The sequence below is a fragment of the Macaca thibetana genome, chromosome 1, assembly GCF_024542745.1.
Source record: "Macaca thibetana thibetana isolate TM-01 chromosome 1, ASM2454274v1, whole genome shotgun sequence".
In the NCBI taxonomy this organism is placed as follows: Eukaryota; Metazoa; Chordata; class Mammalia; order Primates; family Cercopithecidae; genus Macaca; species Macaca thibetana.
Window position 1 is genome coordinate 32151908 of NC_065578.1, and position 14932 is coordinate 32166839.

The window sequence follows — 14932 nt, forward strand, 5'->3', positions numbered from 1 at the left end:
ATCCGCCCGTCTCGGCCTCCCAAAGTTCTGGGATTACAGGCTTGAGCCACCGCGCCCAGCCTGCCTGCCCTCATTTTCAACTCGAACTGCTTTAAGGATGGTTCCCAAGTCCGTATGGATGGCCTTGCCTGTCTCCTGAGTGCCACACCCATTTTTCCAATGGTCTCCCCAACACATCCCCCTGGGGTCCCACAGGTCTTTCCAACTCACTTGGTCTACAAGTCAACTCTTGTCGTTGCCAGCAAACTCACTGTCAGAGTAATCCTTCTAAAGTGCCAACTGGATCACAGATGATCCTCCTGAGTTTAGAAGCCTTCCTTAGCTCCTTGACGTGCAGTAAAATGCCAAACTCTTTAGTCTGGCATTCAAGGACCTTCTCAATTTAACCCTAGCTTACCTCCCTAGTGCCACTGCATTGCAACTGCACCTGCCTAGAATGACCCTACCCAAACCCTGTATTCAACTGGCAAACTCCTACTCATCCTGCAAGACCTAGCTTGAAAGTGACCTCCTCAGAGATAACTGTCCTCTCTTTCAGGCACTTGGATGTTCCCAGAGCCTTCTGTCAACAGTCTTAATACATTGTCCCACATTTTCTGTCTTCCTGGCTAGTGAGTAAGCTCCCGCTGGGTAGGACTGACATCTACTTCGGCTCTGCACCCCTGTGCCCATCCCAGGGCCTGGTACAAGGCTGGCAATCAGGAACTGCTTGAGGGGTGAAGGAGGGAAGCAGGGAAGAGTCTTGTCCAAGATTGCTCCACAGAGCTGGGTGCAGGCTCCATCTTTTTTCCAGGCTGGAGTTTCAATGTCTCAAGGACGAGAGAGGATGGGAGGGAAAGGGAGGAAGGCAGGGACAGGGCAGCCAGCAGTGGAACATCAGAGTGACAGCCACCCCTGGAGCCCCAAGTACATTCCCGATGAGTCCTACTGACCCACCCAGCTTGCTGACCACAAAGCCATAGCTCTTCCAGGATACCCCAGGAGACATCCCAGCTGGAATATGCACTGGACTCTGACAGGACTGGATGGTAAACTCCCAAGTTGCCATTTACTGGCTGTGGGACTTCAGGTTGGTCACTCAACCTCTCTGTGCCTCAGTTTCCTCACTGATAAAATTGAGATAACAACAGTTCCTACCTGGGACGATTTTTTTTCTTTCCTGTTTGTTTATTTGTTTGTTTTGAGATGGAGTCTCACTCTTGTCGCCCAGGCTGGACTGCAGTGGCTCGATATTGGCTCACTGCAACCTCCACCTCCTGGATTCAAGCGATTCTCCTGCCTCAGCCTCTACAGTAGCTGGGATTACAGGCACCCACCACCACGCTCAGCTAATTTTTGTATTTTTAGTAGAGACGGGATTTCACCGTGTTGGCCAGGCTGGTCTTGAACTTCTGAACTCAGGTGATCTGCCCGCCTTGGCCTCCCAAAGTGCTGGGATTACAGGCATGAGCCACCACACCCAGCCGATTTTTTTTCTTTTCACTCACGTTTTTTTTATAACTACTTATTGTGTGCCAGACACTGTGCTAGGTTTTGGGGAATCCTGCTCTCATGGAGGTGACATTCTGTGGGTTGGCAGGATAATGAAGGGGAACACGATTCTCAGCAAAGAGAAAAGTTCTGCTCAACTGGTGTACCCCATTTATTCTAGTTCTTTCTAGGGCAGAGTCACCCTTTCCCCAACCCCCTCCTTTCAGCTCCGTGGCTGAGGAAACAGCCCCCACCCCAACCCACAACATCCCTTGGAGCACCCTGGGGCCTGGAGGCACTGGGGCCCTTTCAGAAAAACACCCTGCCAAGAATGCATCACCCTGCCAGGGCGCCACCAAGGAAAACACAGGGTCTGAGGAGGGAGATCAGATAGGCCCTCAGGCCAGGCCATTGGAGGGGCAGGCACAGCAGGAAAGCCGAGTCAGGCACCAGGTGAAATATGACCTCCAAAGCATCCATAGGCATTTCTTGTATAAACACCCCAGTCCAGACAGGAAGTGGGGCTGGGGGAACTGGAGGGGGACGTGGCCCCACAGGACCCCCCAGAGGCAGACAGATGGACAGGAAAGCGGGGGAGGAAGAGGTCAGTGGAGAAAAACAAAGAGGGGATGGGGCATGGAGAGAAGAGAAGAAAGTGCTGCTGGGGAGAAGGAACAGACCATAATACTCCCCTCTCGTCCAGAGAGAGGCTTCCATTTGCTTCTCATCATCCGAGAGGTACAGAATCACCAGACAGATGGGGAAACTGAGGCTGTGAGAAGCAAATGAGGCCAGCATCCTGTGACTGTTTATTGCCTGTTGCCCACGGAAGGTCCTGCCCAGAGGCACTCTGGAATGTTCTGTGAAGAATTGTTTGTCATGACCTTCTTGAGACCCCACAGTGGGTTGGTGGCCAAGCTGGGGCACAAATCTGGGTTTCCAACAGTGTCTCCAGGCCCCAGGATGACCTCCAGAGGCCCGGCGCATTCCTAAGGCTCTGCTGCAGCTTCTGCTGACAGAGCAGGGTCAGCCTGAAATCACCCCAGGCCTCATGACACAGAGTCACTGTACAGTGGGGACTCCACCCGGCCCTTCCAGTCCCAGAGTGCTGGGCTGACCCTGGCAGTCCCCACTGGACAGATGGGAAGGCTGGGGGTCCAGAAAAGCATGCAATTTACCCAAAGTCACACAGTGAGTTAGTGGTGGGATCAGAACCCATGTCCTTCTCAGGTCAGTGGAAAGATTTGTTTGTTTGTTTGTTTGTTTGTTTCCCAAACCATGGTAGCCAGAGACTGCAGAGTTTGGCCCTACCTTTCAGAGTCCATATCCCATAGCCTGAGCTTAAGGGGAGATGATACCAGGGCTGGGCCACCTCTGGAGGGCTTCGAGGGGACATGCTCAGGATTGACTCCTAGGCAATAGGCTTATTCATCCATTCATTCATTGTAGAGACAGGGTATCACTCTGTCATCCAGGCTGGAGTGCAGTGGCATGATCATGGCCTACTGCAACCTCAAACTCCTGGACTCAGGCGATCCTCCCATCTGTCTGAGTCTCCAGAGTAGCTGGGACTACAGGCATGTGCCACCACACCTAGCTATATTCAATTATTATTATTATTATTATTATTATTATTATTATTTTTTTTTTTTAGAGAAGATATCTTTCTATATTGACCAGGCTGGTCTCAAACTCCTGGGCTCAAGCCATCATCTCGTCTTGGCCTCTGAAGAGGCTGGGACTACAAGTGCGTGTCACCACACCAGGGTTGGGCGTTTTTAATAAGGGGAGAGGAAAAAGAGACTGAGCACATTCCCCAGCCCTTCAGGACGCCGGGGCCGCGAAGGGGGGGAGGTTTCCGGGGATCCCTGAACCCGCCTCAACTTCCACCCAAAGTGGCAAGGGAGAAATGGCCCCATCCTTAACCCAGGGACCAGCCCAAATCCTTACCGCCAGTCACGATGGGGTGGGTCCCACCCCATTTAACTTCACGGACGCCCCACCATCTTCCCCACCCTGACCCTTCTCACTCCAGGTTTGGCTCCTTGAAGCCCGGTTTCCGGGCACACCCGAGGCCCCGCCCCTCTTCCCCAGCTAGCCCCACCCCTCGAATCCCTGCCCTCATCTCTGTCGGTCCCGCCCCTGCGCCCGGGCCAGGCTCACCTTGGTCTCCGCCAGTTGTCGCTTGAGCAGCTGCAGCGCCTCAGTGTGCTCCCGCTCGCTGTCTTGAAGGGCCTGAAGTTGTTCCTTCAGCTCCCTCTGAAACACACACACGGCTGGGATGGGGGCGGGGGCCGCGCCTGGCCCAGGCTTTCATCCCTGACCACTGCCAGGCGCTGAGGGTTAGCCTGGCCTCTGTCCCCACCTCCAACCCTTGCCTCCCGTCACAGTTCAACCACCAGCAAGTCCTGTAGAGTCTGTCTCCTAAATACCTCCAGAATCCGTCCCTATCTTTCACCCGCATCTTTGCAACAGCCTCCTCCTCTCTGGCTAACCTAGAGGCTTCTGTGACAATCAACCTCCACATACACACTCTCCGGCTCCCCACACTTGGCCCTGGATCCCCGCTTAGAATTAAGGCAGGGGTCTCCAACCCCCAGACCACAGATGGGTATCAGTCGGCAGCTTGTTAGGAACCTGGCCGCACAGCAGGAGCTGGGCGGTGGTGGGGAGGGGCAAACCTTCATCTGTATTTACAGCCGCTCCCCATCGCTGGCATTACCACCTGACTCCACCTGCTGTCGGATCAGTGGTAGCATTAGATTCTCATAGGAGTGTGAACTGCACATGGGAGGGATCTAGGTTGCCTGCTCCTTATGAGAATCTAATGCCTGATGATCACTCACTGTCTCCTGTCACCCCCAGATGGGACTGTCTAGCTGTGGAAAAACAAGCTCAGGGCTCCCACTGATTCTACATCATGGTGAGTTGTGTAATTATTTCATTATATATTACAATGAAATAATAGTAGAAATAAAGTGCACAATAAATGTAATGTGCTTGAATCATCCCAAAACCATCACCCTACCCCCACCACCCACGGTTTGTGGAAAAATTGTCTTCCATGAAGCTGGTCCCTGGTGCTAAAAAGGTTGAGGACTGCTGCTCTAAGGAACCAAAGCTGCACCAGTCCAATGCTACAGACTAGCTGCCAACATTCTCTGAGGGCTACAGTGGGCTGGGCGCTGTTCTTAGCTCTTTGCTTGTATTAATTCACTTGGGCCTCTCAGTAACCCTAAGGGAGGCACGATTATTATCTCCATCTTCTGATGGAGAAAAAGATATAGAGAGGTCAAGAAACTGGCCCCACAGCCTACAGATAAGCATGTAACGGTAAAGAAGGAATGGGAACCCGGGCAGCCTGGTTGTGGAGACCATGATCTTGATGCCTGGTGACACGTTTTCTACCATGATGACTCCTGCGATGACTAACAACAAATCCACGACACACAAGATATCAGAATTTTAAATAAAAGCATGATCAGCATCACTGATTTTTCCTTTGTCGCAGGTTCCAGTGTGGCTCAGCAGAGCACTGTTAGTGATCCTGGCCTTGTTTGAAATGTTGAATTTTGTTCATCATGGGTTTTTTGCATTTATTTTGATTTATGAAACACTGCATTAAATACTATTCATCTCGATTGCTGAGTTTGGGGCACCTTCTGATCCCACCTCTGTCTCCAACACCTTCCCCCGTTACTCCCAACCAGCCAGTGGCCTTCCTCCTGTGCCTCTACCATCTTGAGCTCATTCCAACCTTCAACCTATGCCCTAGGACTATTCCCTCTGGCTGGTGGCCTCCACTCTCAAGAGTTTCTCATGGTGACTCCTTTGTACCATTAACTTAACTCAGCTTCCACCTCCTTGAAGAGTCTTGCCTGACGACCCCACGTACACTGGCACCTCCTCATACCCTGTCACGCATCTGGATTCACGGTCTTCCTTGCACCTTCTGCTGTCTGAATGTATTTGACTGTGTCTTTACTGCCTGTCTCCTCACTAGAATGTGAGTTTCATGAGAGTAGTAGGAATCTTGTCTGGCTTGTTCCCTGCCTTATGCCCAGGGACTCAGTGATTATTCGTCAAGTGATAAAAGGGGTGTGGAGGTGAGTGCTGCCCAGCACAGGGTCCAGCTGTCTGCAGGCATTGAGAATCTTGCCCATTGTATTATCGCCAGTTGTTTTCCTGTCTGTCTCTCCTCCGTCCCGTATTGGCCCGTGAGTCCTCCAGGTCGGCTCCTATTGCTCCCTCTCCATATACCTCGCACCCAGCAGCAGCCTGGCACTGAGATGGGACTCAAGGATGCTTGCTGCATGAATAGAATTCCTGGAAATGGCCTCTGAGTTCCCCAGGCAGCCTGGGCTGTGAGCAGTGCCAGGAAGGCTGACTTACCTGTTCACATCCACCTCCCTCCCACTCATTCAGCTTGTCAGACCAGGGAGGGCCTCGGTAAATGTCTAGTTCAATTAATTTTACAGACTAGGCAGCAACGTGGGAAAATGTTCATGATGACATGCTGATGGAAGAATGCAGAAAACAAAATTATCTTTGAATACTATCGATCATTCACTTAACAAATATTTCTTGGGCAACTATTATGTACCAGGCACTGTTGAGGCACTGGGATATGGCAAAGGACAAGACAGACACAGTCCTTGACCATAGAGACTAGTCTAGTGGGGACGACAGACAACAAACAAGGAAAATAATAACGGAGCGAGGTTACCAATATGGTGTGTCCTCCAGAGAAAATAAAGCAGTGTGAGATGAAGGGGACTTTAGGTAGGGTGGCCAGGGAAGGCTTCTCTGAGGAGGTGACAGCAGAAGGATGAGGAAGAGCCAGCCATGGAAATGGGGGTAAGATAGAAAAAAATAAGCTGCTCTTTTTGAGAGCCCATGCAGATGCAATGGTTGGAACTCTGGCAGCCATCTTAGGCCATGAGGCAACTGTAAAGACTGAAGTCACAAGCTGAAACCAGAAGAGTAGAAGGAAGAAGGAGCCTGAGTCCCTGATGACTACGGGGCTGCCACACCATTGGTTTACCCAGTGACATGCTAGGAAGCTGGCTGTCTCAGAAAAACTTTTTTATTTTTAAGCCCCAACAGTGCCAATTTCCATGATGTGAATGCTCCCACTCAAGTGGATTTCAAGTTATCGGTGTGAAGTAGTAGTTGGACTCGGCATTGGGATGAGATGCACACAATCAGCTCTCAGGAACCAGGGCAACCCGCTGCAGCACACCCTACCTGGAGTCCTTTCCTAGAGACTTGTCTTACATGAGAGAGAAATGCACCCCATCTGACTGCAGCTACTTCAGCCAGGGCTCTGTTACTAACAGCTGAAAGTCATTCCTAACATTCATATGCAGCTTGAGCAGATGCATTCCTTGGAGCAGAGGAATCTTGCTTGACTAAGACAGTAGAAAGACTGCTCCTCAGGTGCCCCTGACAGCCTTGGGCTGTCCAGCCTGGGACACAGTGTGGCTGACAGGCAGATGTGGAGGAGATGGGCCGAGTGCTACAATTCTTCCCCTGGAGGTCCCCGTGGGTCCACAGAAGACCCAGCCACCCAGGCAGCTCTTCAGGATTTCTAAGAAACTGCCTTGGAGTCTAGTTCCTCACATTGCTCAGGGCACTCGAGAAACCTGGACGAATTCCTCCCTGATTTCGGAGTCAGGGAATAAGGACAGCGGGCTTCCTCCTTCCTTCTGGATCCTGGGAGAATCGGAACACTCATTTGCCCATTCCACAAACATGTGGCGAGACCTTGGGCCCCGCATGGTGCTGTGTCAGGGATGGGGACAGGGATAAGGGAGGAGTCCCAAACCTGATGCCACGAGGTGTGCATGTGTTGGGGTGACAGTCAGGGACACAGACACTTACATCACGGGGAATGCTGCGATCGTGTTAGGAGATCCCAAACTTGCTCCTCTCCCTATATTCCCCATCTCAGTGAAGGGCACCCCTCCCCCAACTCCATCCCAGCCAGAAACCTCGGAGTGAGAGTCATCCTGAGTCCTACCGCCTCCAGGCCAATCCAGTGACCAGGTTTGCTCTGGAATTTGTTCTCTCCTCTCTCTGTGTGCTGCCTCTGGTTCAGTTTTCACCACTTCTTTTCTGGGCTGTGGCCCCAGGCTCCTCCCTGCCTCTAGCTCTCCTGCTGCTCCAAGTGCCCTGCATAGCAGCTGCAGTGATTGTTCTAAAGGGCAGATCTATAAATGCTTTCCCCTCTCACTCTCCCCATTGTGCCAGTCCGCAGATTTCCACATTGTCTGAGAAGAAAGGCACAAAGCCTTAGGGTGACATTCAAGGCTCTTCACTGCTGGCCCCAACCTTTTCTTCTCCAGTCCTAGCTCTTGGTCCAGATGTGTGCTGTCCAATACGACACTTGTGGCTATTTAAATTGCAATTCATTAAAATGAAATACAATGGAAAATTCAGTTCCTCGGTTGCACTGGTCACATTTCAAGTGCTTGCCAGCCACATGGGCTGCTGTATCAGACAGTGCAGACACAGAACTGCCCATTCTCCCAGAGAGTTCTAGCGGACGGTACTGCTCCAGACACACTAAGCAGCTCACACGGCTCTCCAGGCCTTTACACATCTCTCAAGACCCAGAGCAAATGTCACCTCCCCTGGGAGTCCATATCTCAAACTCTGTGTGCACAGTGTCCCACACTTGTATCCTGATGGCACATACTGCATTTTAATTGCAAGATTACCTGTCAATCTCCCCTACTAGGCTGGGCACAGTGGCTCACACCTGTAATCCCAACACTTTGGGAGGCTGAGGCAGGTGGATCACCTGAGGTCAGAAGTTCAAAACCAGCCTGACCAACATGGCAAAACCCCGTCTCTACTAAAAATACAAAAATTAGCCGGGCATGGTGGTGGGTGCCTGTAATCCTGGCTACTTGGGAGGCTGAGGTGAGAAAATCGCTTTAACTGAGGTAGAAGTTGCAGTGAGCCAAGATCATGCCACTGCACTCCAGCCTGGGCGACAGAGCCCAGTCTCTAAAAAAAAAAAAAAAAAAAAAATCCCCTACTAGATTGTACACTCCAGCCTGGGTGACAGAGCAAGACTCCATCTTTGAAAACAGAAACAAAAAATTATCCCCTACTAGACTGTGGGCTCTTGAGGGCAGGGACTGTGGAAAGGGGAGATTTTCACAATCTCAGTACCTAGGACAGGGCCACACACCGCTGGCCTCGCTGAGTCTTCAGGATGTTCCTGCCCAGGGATGAGGCTAGGCTGGGTCAGAGCTCACCTCTGAAAGGGTGGGAGGGGAGAGAAGGCCCCCAGCAGGCAGAGTTCCCTGGGTGGGCTAGGTGCAGAGCCTGAGGGAACATCTAACCTAGGAAAACTAAACCCTAGAGTCCAGATGGCAGGACTTAGAAGGCTGCCTGAGCTGTGTCACCCCTCCCCCTCCAACATGTCTCCTTCCTCGGTTAGAAAAATGGCTCTACCACCCATTAGGCTGTGTGAACCTGGGATGTCACCTAACCTCTCTGCGCCCCAGTGCCTTGTCTGAAAAATGGGGATAATCATATCTCCTAGGGTTGGGAGGGTAAAATGAGACAATGGTAAGAAGTGTTCAGCCTCACAGGGCACAGAGCCTGGCACACCCTGGGTGCTCGGGAGACAGAGCGGTCACTGTGTCCCGTATGCGGCTTCCTAGTCGCTTCTTTGTGTTTTCATCCCTCACTGTGTCCAGGTGGCCCCTCCTTCCCTTCTCAGATGGCCAGAGCAGGAAGAGGCTGCAGGGACCATCTGGTCCAACCCCTTGGATTGCCAGGACAGGAAACACAGGCCCAAGGGAAGGGACCGACTGGCCCACGGCCACACACAGCTTGACAGAGGAGAACAAACTGGAAATTTTATTCCAGCAGAGAGGTCACACAGGAAACTGGAGCCTGATAAACTCCCAAGTGATAGAGCTTAACCCTGAGGAAGGACACCCGGTAACCGCAAAGATGCAGGACCAGAGGGGCTGGAGGCGGGTGTGGTTTGGGTTTTAATTTCACAGGCATCTTGTCGACCTAATTCTCACAACAATTCATAAGGTTAGTAGTGTCTTTATTGCACCCATCTCACAGAGGGGGAAATTGAGGGTCAGTGAGGTTAGGCAGTTGCCTAAGTTCACACAGCTAGTAAGGGCAGAGGGGAGGCTCTCAGTGGCTCCAAAAATCCATGTTCAAAATCTCTTGGCCTCCCTACCTCCCATGCAAGTCAATGCAGCAAAAATTTCTGAGTACCCAGTGAGTGTCAGGCTTTGTGCTGGCCGCTCCAGGGGAGGGTCTATACATGGTCCTTGAAGAATTTGCAGTTAGTTGAGGAGGAAGGAGGAAGAAACTTGAATAGGTAAAATACAAAGAAGAACAGGATAAACATGGAGGGCCTGCTAGGATCCAGTACAGCTGACAACACCTGGCTGTGCTCACGGCGCCCTCCCTCCACCTTGGTTTCCAAATCTGTAAAGTAAGGTTTTTTTTTTTTTTTTTTTTTTTTTAAGACAGAATCTTGCTCTGTCACCCAGGCTGGAGTGTAGTGGTGCGATCTTGGCTCACTGCAACCTCTGCCTCCCAGGTTCAAGTGATTCTCCTGCTTCAGCCTCCTGAGTAGCTGGGATTATAGGTGCCCGCCACAATGCCCGGCTAATTTTTGTAGGTTTGTATTTCTAGTAGAGATAGGGTTTCGCCATGTTGGCCAGGCTGGTCTTGAACTCCTGACCTCAAGTGATCCGCCTACCTTGGCCTCCCAAAGTGCTGGGATTACAGGCATCAGCCATGGCGCCGGGCCTCAAATCTGTTAAGTAAGGCCTAACAGTACCTGCTCCATAGGCTTACTCTGTGAATGAAATGACTGACATGACGTACAGGGTGAGCTCAATCAATACTAGTTGTCATTATCATCATAGTAACTATATGTAAAGTTGAGACTCAGAACTAGGGGAGCTTCAAGGAAGGAGTTTATTTCTGATGGAAGGACAAAGGAAGATGGATGGCCAGGGTTCCTTCAAGTCTCCAGGATGGGCCAGGGCATTGCAGGTGGGGAGAACAGGTTGGGTAGGGGCCCACCCTTACATGTGCAGGAAGTGGGGGTGGTTGGGGATGGCTGCAGCCAGGCATGTGACAGGTGGGTGGAGTCACAAGCTGGAAAGGCCAGTTGGGGCTAGCTAGGGTAGGGGTGGATACTGGAGGAGGCCTTGAATGTCAGCCTGGGAGAGTTGGATTCCACAGGGCCCCATCAGAGCGGGGGCGGGCAGGGCAGGATGAGGTGACTGTGGAGGACACACCTCAGAGGGTGGGGCTGTGGAGTCTGCGCAGCCCTGAGCACACAGTTATGCAAATATGCCAGTTTGAGGCTCTGGGGCTCTTAATTGGTATGAAGAAGCCAGGACTGGGGCAACAGAGGAGTTGGGGGGCACAGAGAGGCAGGGCTCAAATGTTCCCAAGGCCAGATCTCTCCTGCTGTGAGGCCATCCCTCCCTCTGGCCCGGGGGACAAAGCAGCTGTGGAAAGCCATCTCGGCTCTGGCTTCAGGGCCTCTTCATCAGAAAAGCCTGTGTTCAAATCCTGACTGCATGACTTTTGCTCAGGGCTCACCTCCACAAGCTTTCACAGTGTTGTGATGAAGGCTAAGTGAGATGGCTCCTATGACATGGTCCAGCATGGTGCTGCACACAGTAGGTGCTCAAGCCTCTCCTCTTCTCCATGCCTGGGTACTGCTCTCTTTCCCTCTCTGACCCAAGGATGCCAGAAACCTGACCGTGACAAACTTGAACTTGCCTCTCTCTTTCCTACCCCAGCCCCAGTCTTTCATCTATACCTAGAACCGGATGCTCCTGGTCCTCCCAACAGACTGGAATTCTTCTATATCTTCAAGCCCCGACCCTCCCTGTGCAATTCTGAGCCACACAATCTCTGGCAACATCTGGCCACTCCCTGCTTCTAGGGTCTCCCACCAGCTCCCCTGGCACACTGCCCCAGAGTGCTTGGTCCATAATACAGACCTGGCCGGGCTGCACTTGCCTGCTCACATCTGTTTCTGGCTTCCTAGCATGTTAAAGATCAAGCTTGGTGGGTGCATGCATATGCGTGTGTGAGCTTGTGTGCGCATGCATGTGTATATGCGTACTTGTGTGTGTGCATGTGTGTGCATGTGTGTGTACATTCAAGCATTCAAAGCCCTTCCTGTGCTGGTCAAGCCTCACTTTTCCATTCTTACCTCCTCCTGCCACACCCTCCCCTCCAGCTACAACGAACTACCTGAATGTGTGCTCACCTCCATGCCTGTCCCTGGTCACACTCAGATAACCTGAGTTCAAGTTCCAGCTTCAGGGACACTTAGTGGTTTTCTGACCTTAGGCACAGTTTCTTTCTTTTTTTTTTTCCCTAATTAAAAAAAAATTTTTTTAGAGATAAGGGCTCACTCTGTCACCTAGGCTGAAGTGCAGTGGTGCAATCATAGCTCACTATAGCCTCAAACTCCTGGGGCTCAAGTAATCCTCCTGCCTCAGCCCCCCAAGTACCTAGCACTATAGGCATGCACCATGCCTGGATAATGTTTAAAAATTTATTGTAGAGATGGGGTCTCTCTGTGTTGCCCAGGATGGTCTCGAACTCCCAGCTCCTGGCTTCAAGTGTTCCTCGCACCTTGGCCTCCCAAGAGCTGGGATTAGAAGCATAAGCCACTGTGCTTGGCCTCTTTTTTTAAAAAAAAAAAATTTATTGAGGTAAAATATACATATATAACTTATCATTTAACCATTTTTAAGTATACAATTCAGAGGCAGTAAATACATTTATATTCTTTACCCTCCTTTCTTCCTCCCACTTCTTCTCCCTTCTCTCTTTCCAGGCCCTTAGGCACAGTTTCTGTTTTTCCTTTTTTTTTTTTTTTTTGAGACAGGGTCTCACTCTGTCACCCAGGCTGGCTGGAGTGCAGTGGCATGATCACAGCTCACTGCAGCTTCAACCTCCTGGGCTCAGGCGATCCTCCCACCTCAGCCTCCAGAACAGCTGGGACTACAGGTGCATGAAACCATGCCCGGCTAATTTTTTTGCATTTTTTGTAGAGATAGGGTTTTGCCTTGTTGCCCAGGTTGGTCTCGAACTTCTGGACTCAAGCAATCCTCCTGCCTTGACCTCTCAAAGTACTGGAATTACAGGTGTGAGCTACTGTGCCCAGCCAGGCACCGTTTCTGAGCCTCAGTTTCTCCATTTGTAAAATGGGGCATGAGATCCATCTCATAGGGTTACTGTTAGAATTAAATGAGAGGTAGGCTGGGGGAGAGAGAGAGAAGGGGCGTGGGCCTGCTTGTCAAAGCCTTGAATCCGATCCCTGGAATGCTCTGCACCAGGCTGTGCATGTTTTTATTCCCTCTGTCCATAACATCTTTCTTTCTGCTCCCTGGCCTGAAGCACTCAGCACATCTTTTAGGATTCAGCTCAACAGAGCAAGCCTCAGTTACAGCAACCTACCAGTTCATGGGCCAGGTCTTGTGTAGCTCTCTCCTGGGCCCAACACAGGGCTGGCCCGCTGTAGCCATGGCATATATACTGGCTAAAGAAATTATGTGTATGTGTGTGTGTGTGTATATATATACATGTATATATGTGTGTATATATACATATATGTATATATATACACGTGTATATATATACACACACATATATATGCACACACATATGTATATGTATTTTTTTTTGAGATGGAGTCTTGCTCTGTCACCCAGGCTGGAGTGTAGTGGCACGATCTCGGCTCACGGCAACCCCTGCCTCCCGGGTTCAAGTGATTCTCGTGCCTCAGCCTCCCAAGTAGCTGGGAATACAGGCATATGCCACCATGCCCAGCTAATTTTTTTTTTTTTGTATTTTTAGTAGAGATGGGGGTTTCATCATGTTGGCCAGGCTGATCTTAAACTCAGGTGATCCACCTGCCTTGGCCTCCCAAAGTGCTGGGATTACAGGCGTGGGCCACTGCGCCCAGCCCAGAAATTATTAAGTGAATCCCTGAATCCAAGACAGAACTCACCTCCAAATCTTCCTCATCCACTCTGAGTGTTCAAGCAAAGATGGAGGTTAGGAAGGTAAATGGTACTGAGAAAACAACACTGGACTGACAGTCAGGAGAGCTGAGCTCTGGTCTAACCCTGGGCAAGCCAGTTTCCCCATCTGCAAAATGGGGAGAGTGTCAACTCTTTGATGGTTTCTCAGGTTCCTCCCCATTTGGGTGCTCCCTGGGACAGTTGGCATGTTGGGAAGGAGGGTGAATTCTGAGTCAGAAAGACCAGTTTGAATCTCAGCTCTTCCTCCTACTTGCAGTGTGATCTTGGGAAAGTTACTGAATCTCTCAGCCTCAGTTTCTTCATCTGTGAGATGGTACTGATCTCAGTCCCACTCAGGGAGTAGGGAAAGAAAAAAATCCTTGTGAGGATCAAATGCCCATAAGAAAGCCCCTGGCCCACAGTAAGTGCCCCATAACTTACTTTGTGCTGAGTAGCCGGGAATACAGGCATATGCCACCATGACCAGCCAGCTTTGCCCTCACAGAGGCTGCTGTTGGCAGAGAAATCCTGCCCTCTCCTTGGAAAAGTAACAGCAGAGCCACTTCCCCAGAACACAGACAACCCAGCTGCCTTCCTTTCTATGCTACAAAATAAAGTACCTCTGAATCTGTCATTTCTTTGGATATTTAGCAACTCTTTCTCTCTCTTTCCACATAAAGCAGGAGGGCTAGTTCTTACTTCCATTTCTCAGATTGGGTAAAAGAGTGTCACCCCCTCTCCTGGAAGAAACCAGAGCCGGGATTTGAACCTAGCCCCCAGCCCCGCTCCCTCCTTGGGTGGCTGTCTTGGTGTCACTGGATCACCATACCCTGCCTGCCAGGGCTTGTGCCCAAGGCTGATCCACTGCTGTCTTCTCTGGCATGAAGGAAGCCTTGGGAAGGGCTCCAACGGTCACATGAGGCTTGGAGGGGGCGGCTGAGACTGAATCGGATGCCCTCTCTGGGGGTTAGGAACCTGAGATGGCCAGAGAGCCGGATGCCACGCCTGGTCTGACCAAGATGACGTCCCAACCACCTGCCCTCGGGGCATCAGCTGGGACAGATGGCCTGGCCCTGTCAATACAGGACAAGCAGGGTGGCTGGGAGACAATTACCCAACCCTCAGAGGCAGCTCAGGGATGATATGTGGCCTAGTCAGACTGGCTTCAAATCCTGGCCCTGCCATTTACCAGCTGGGTGACCAAATGAGTCACTTAATTCCTCTGAGTTTGTTACTTCATCGGTAAAAGAAATAGATAACAGTACCCATCCCACAGGGTGCTATGAAGATTAAATGAGGTAATGCAAGAAAAGCTCTTAGTGCAGTCCCAGGCATTCAGACTGGGCTCAATGAATATTGGCTGAGAAGCCCTGAACTCTTTGGAAATGGGCTCCCTCCCTCCACTTTGCTCA

General features: G+C 51.0%; 1 protein-coding gene across 1 annotated transcript in view; it reads right to left on the reverse strand.

Annotated features, from left to right (window-relative positions):
* TRIM62 (tripartite motif containing 62) overlaps nt 1-14932 on the reverse strand; it is a 35289-nt gene that overhangs the window by 15257 nt on the left and 5100 nt on the right. The window contains exon 2 of the mRNA XM_050795321.1: nt 3634-3729. Within this exon, the coding sequence (XP_050651278.1) occupies nt 3634-3729 (96 nt within the window). The remainder of the gene's footprint in view (nt 1-3633; nt 3730-14932) is intronic.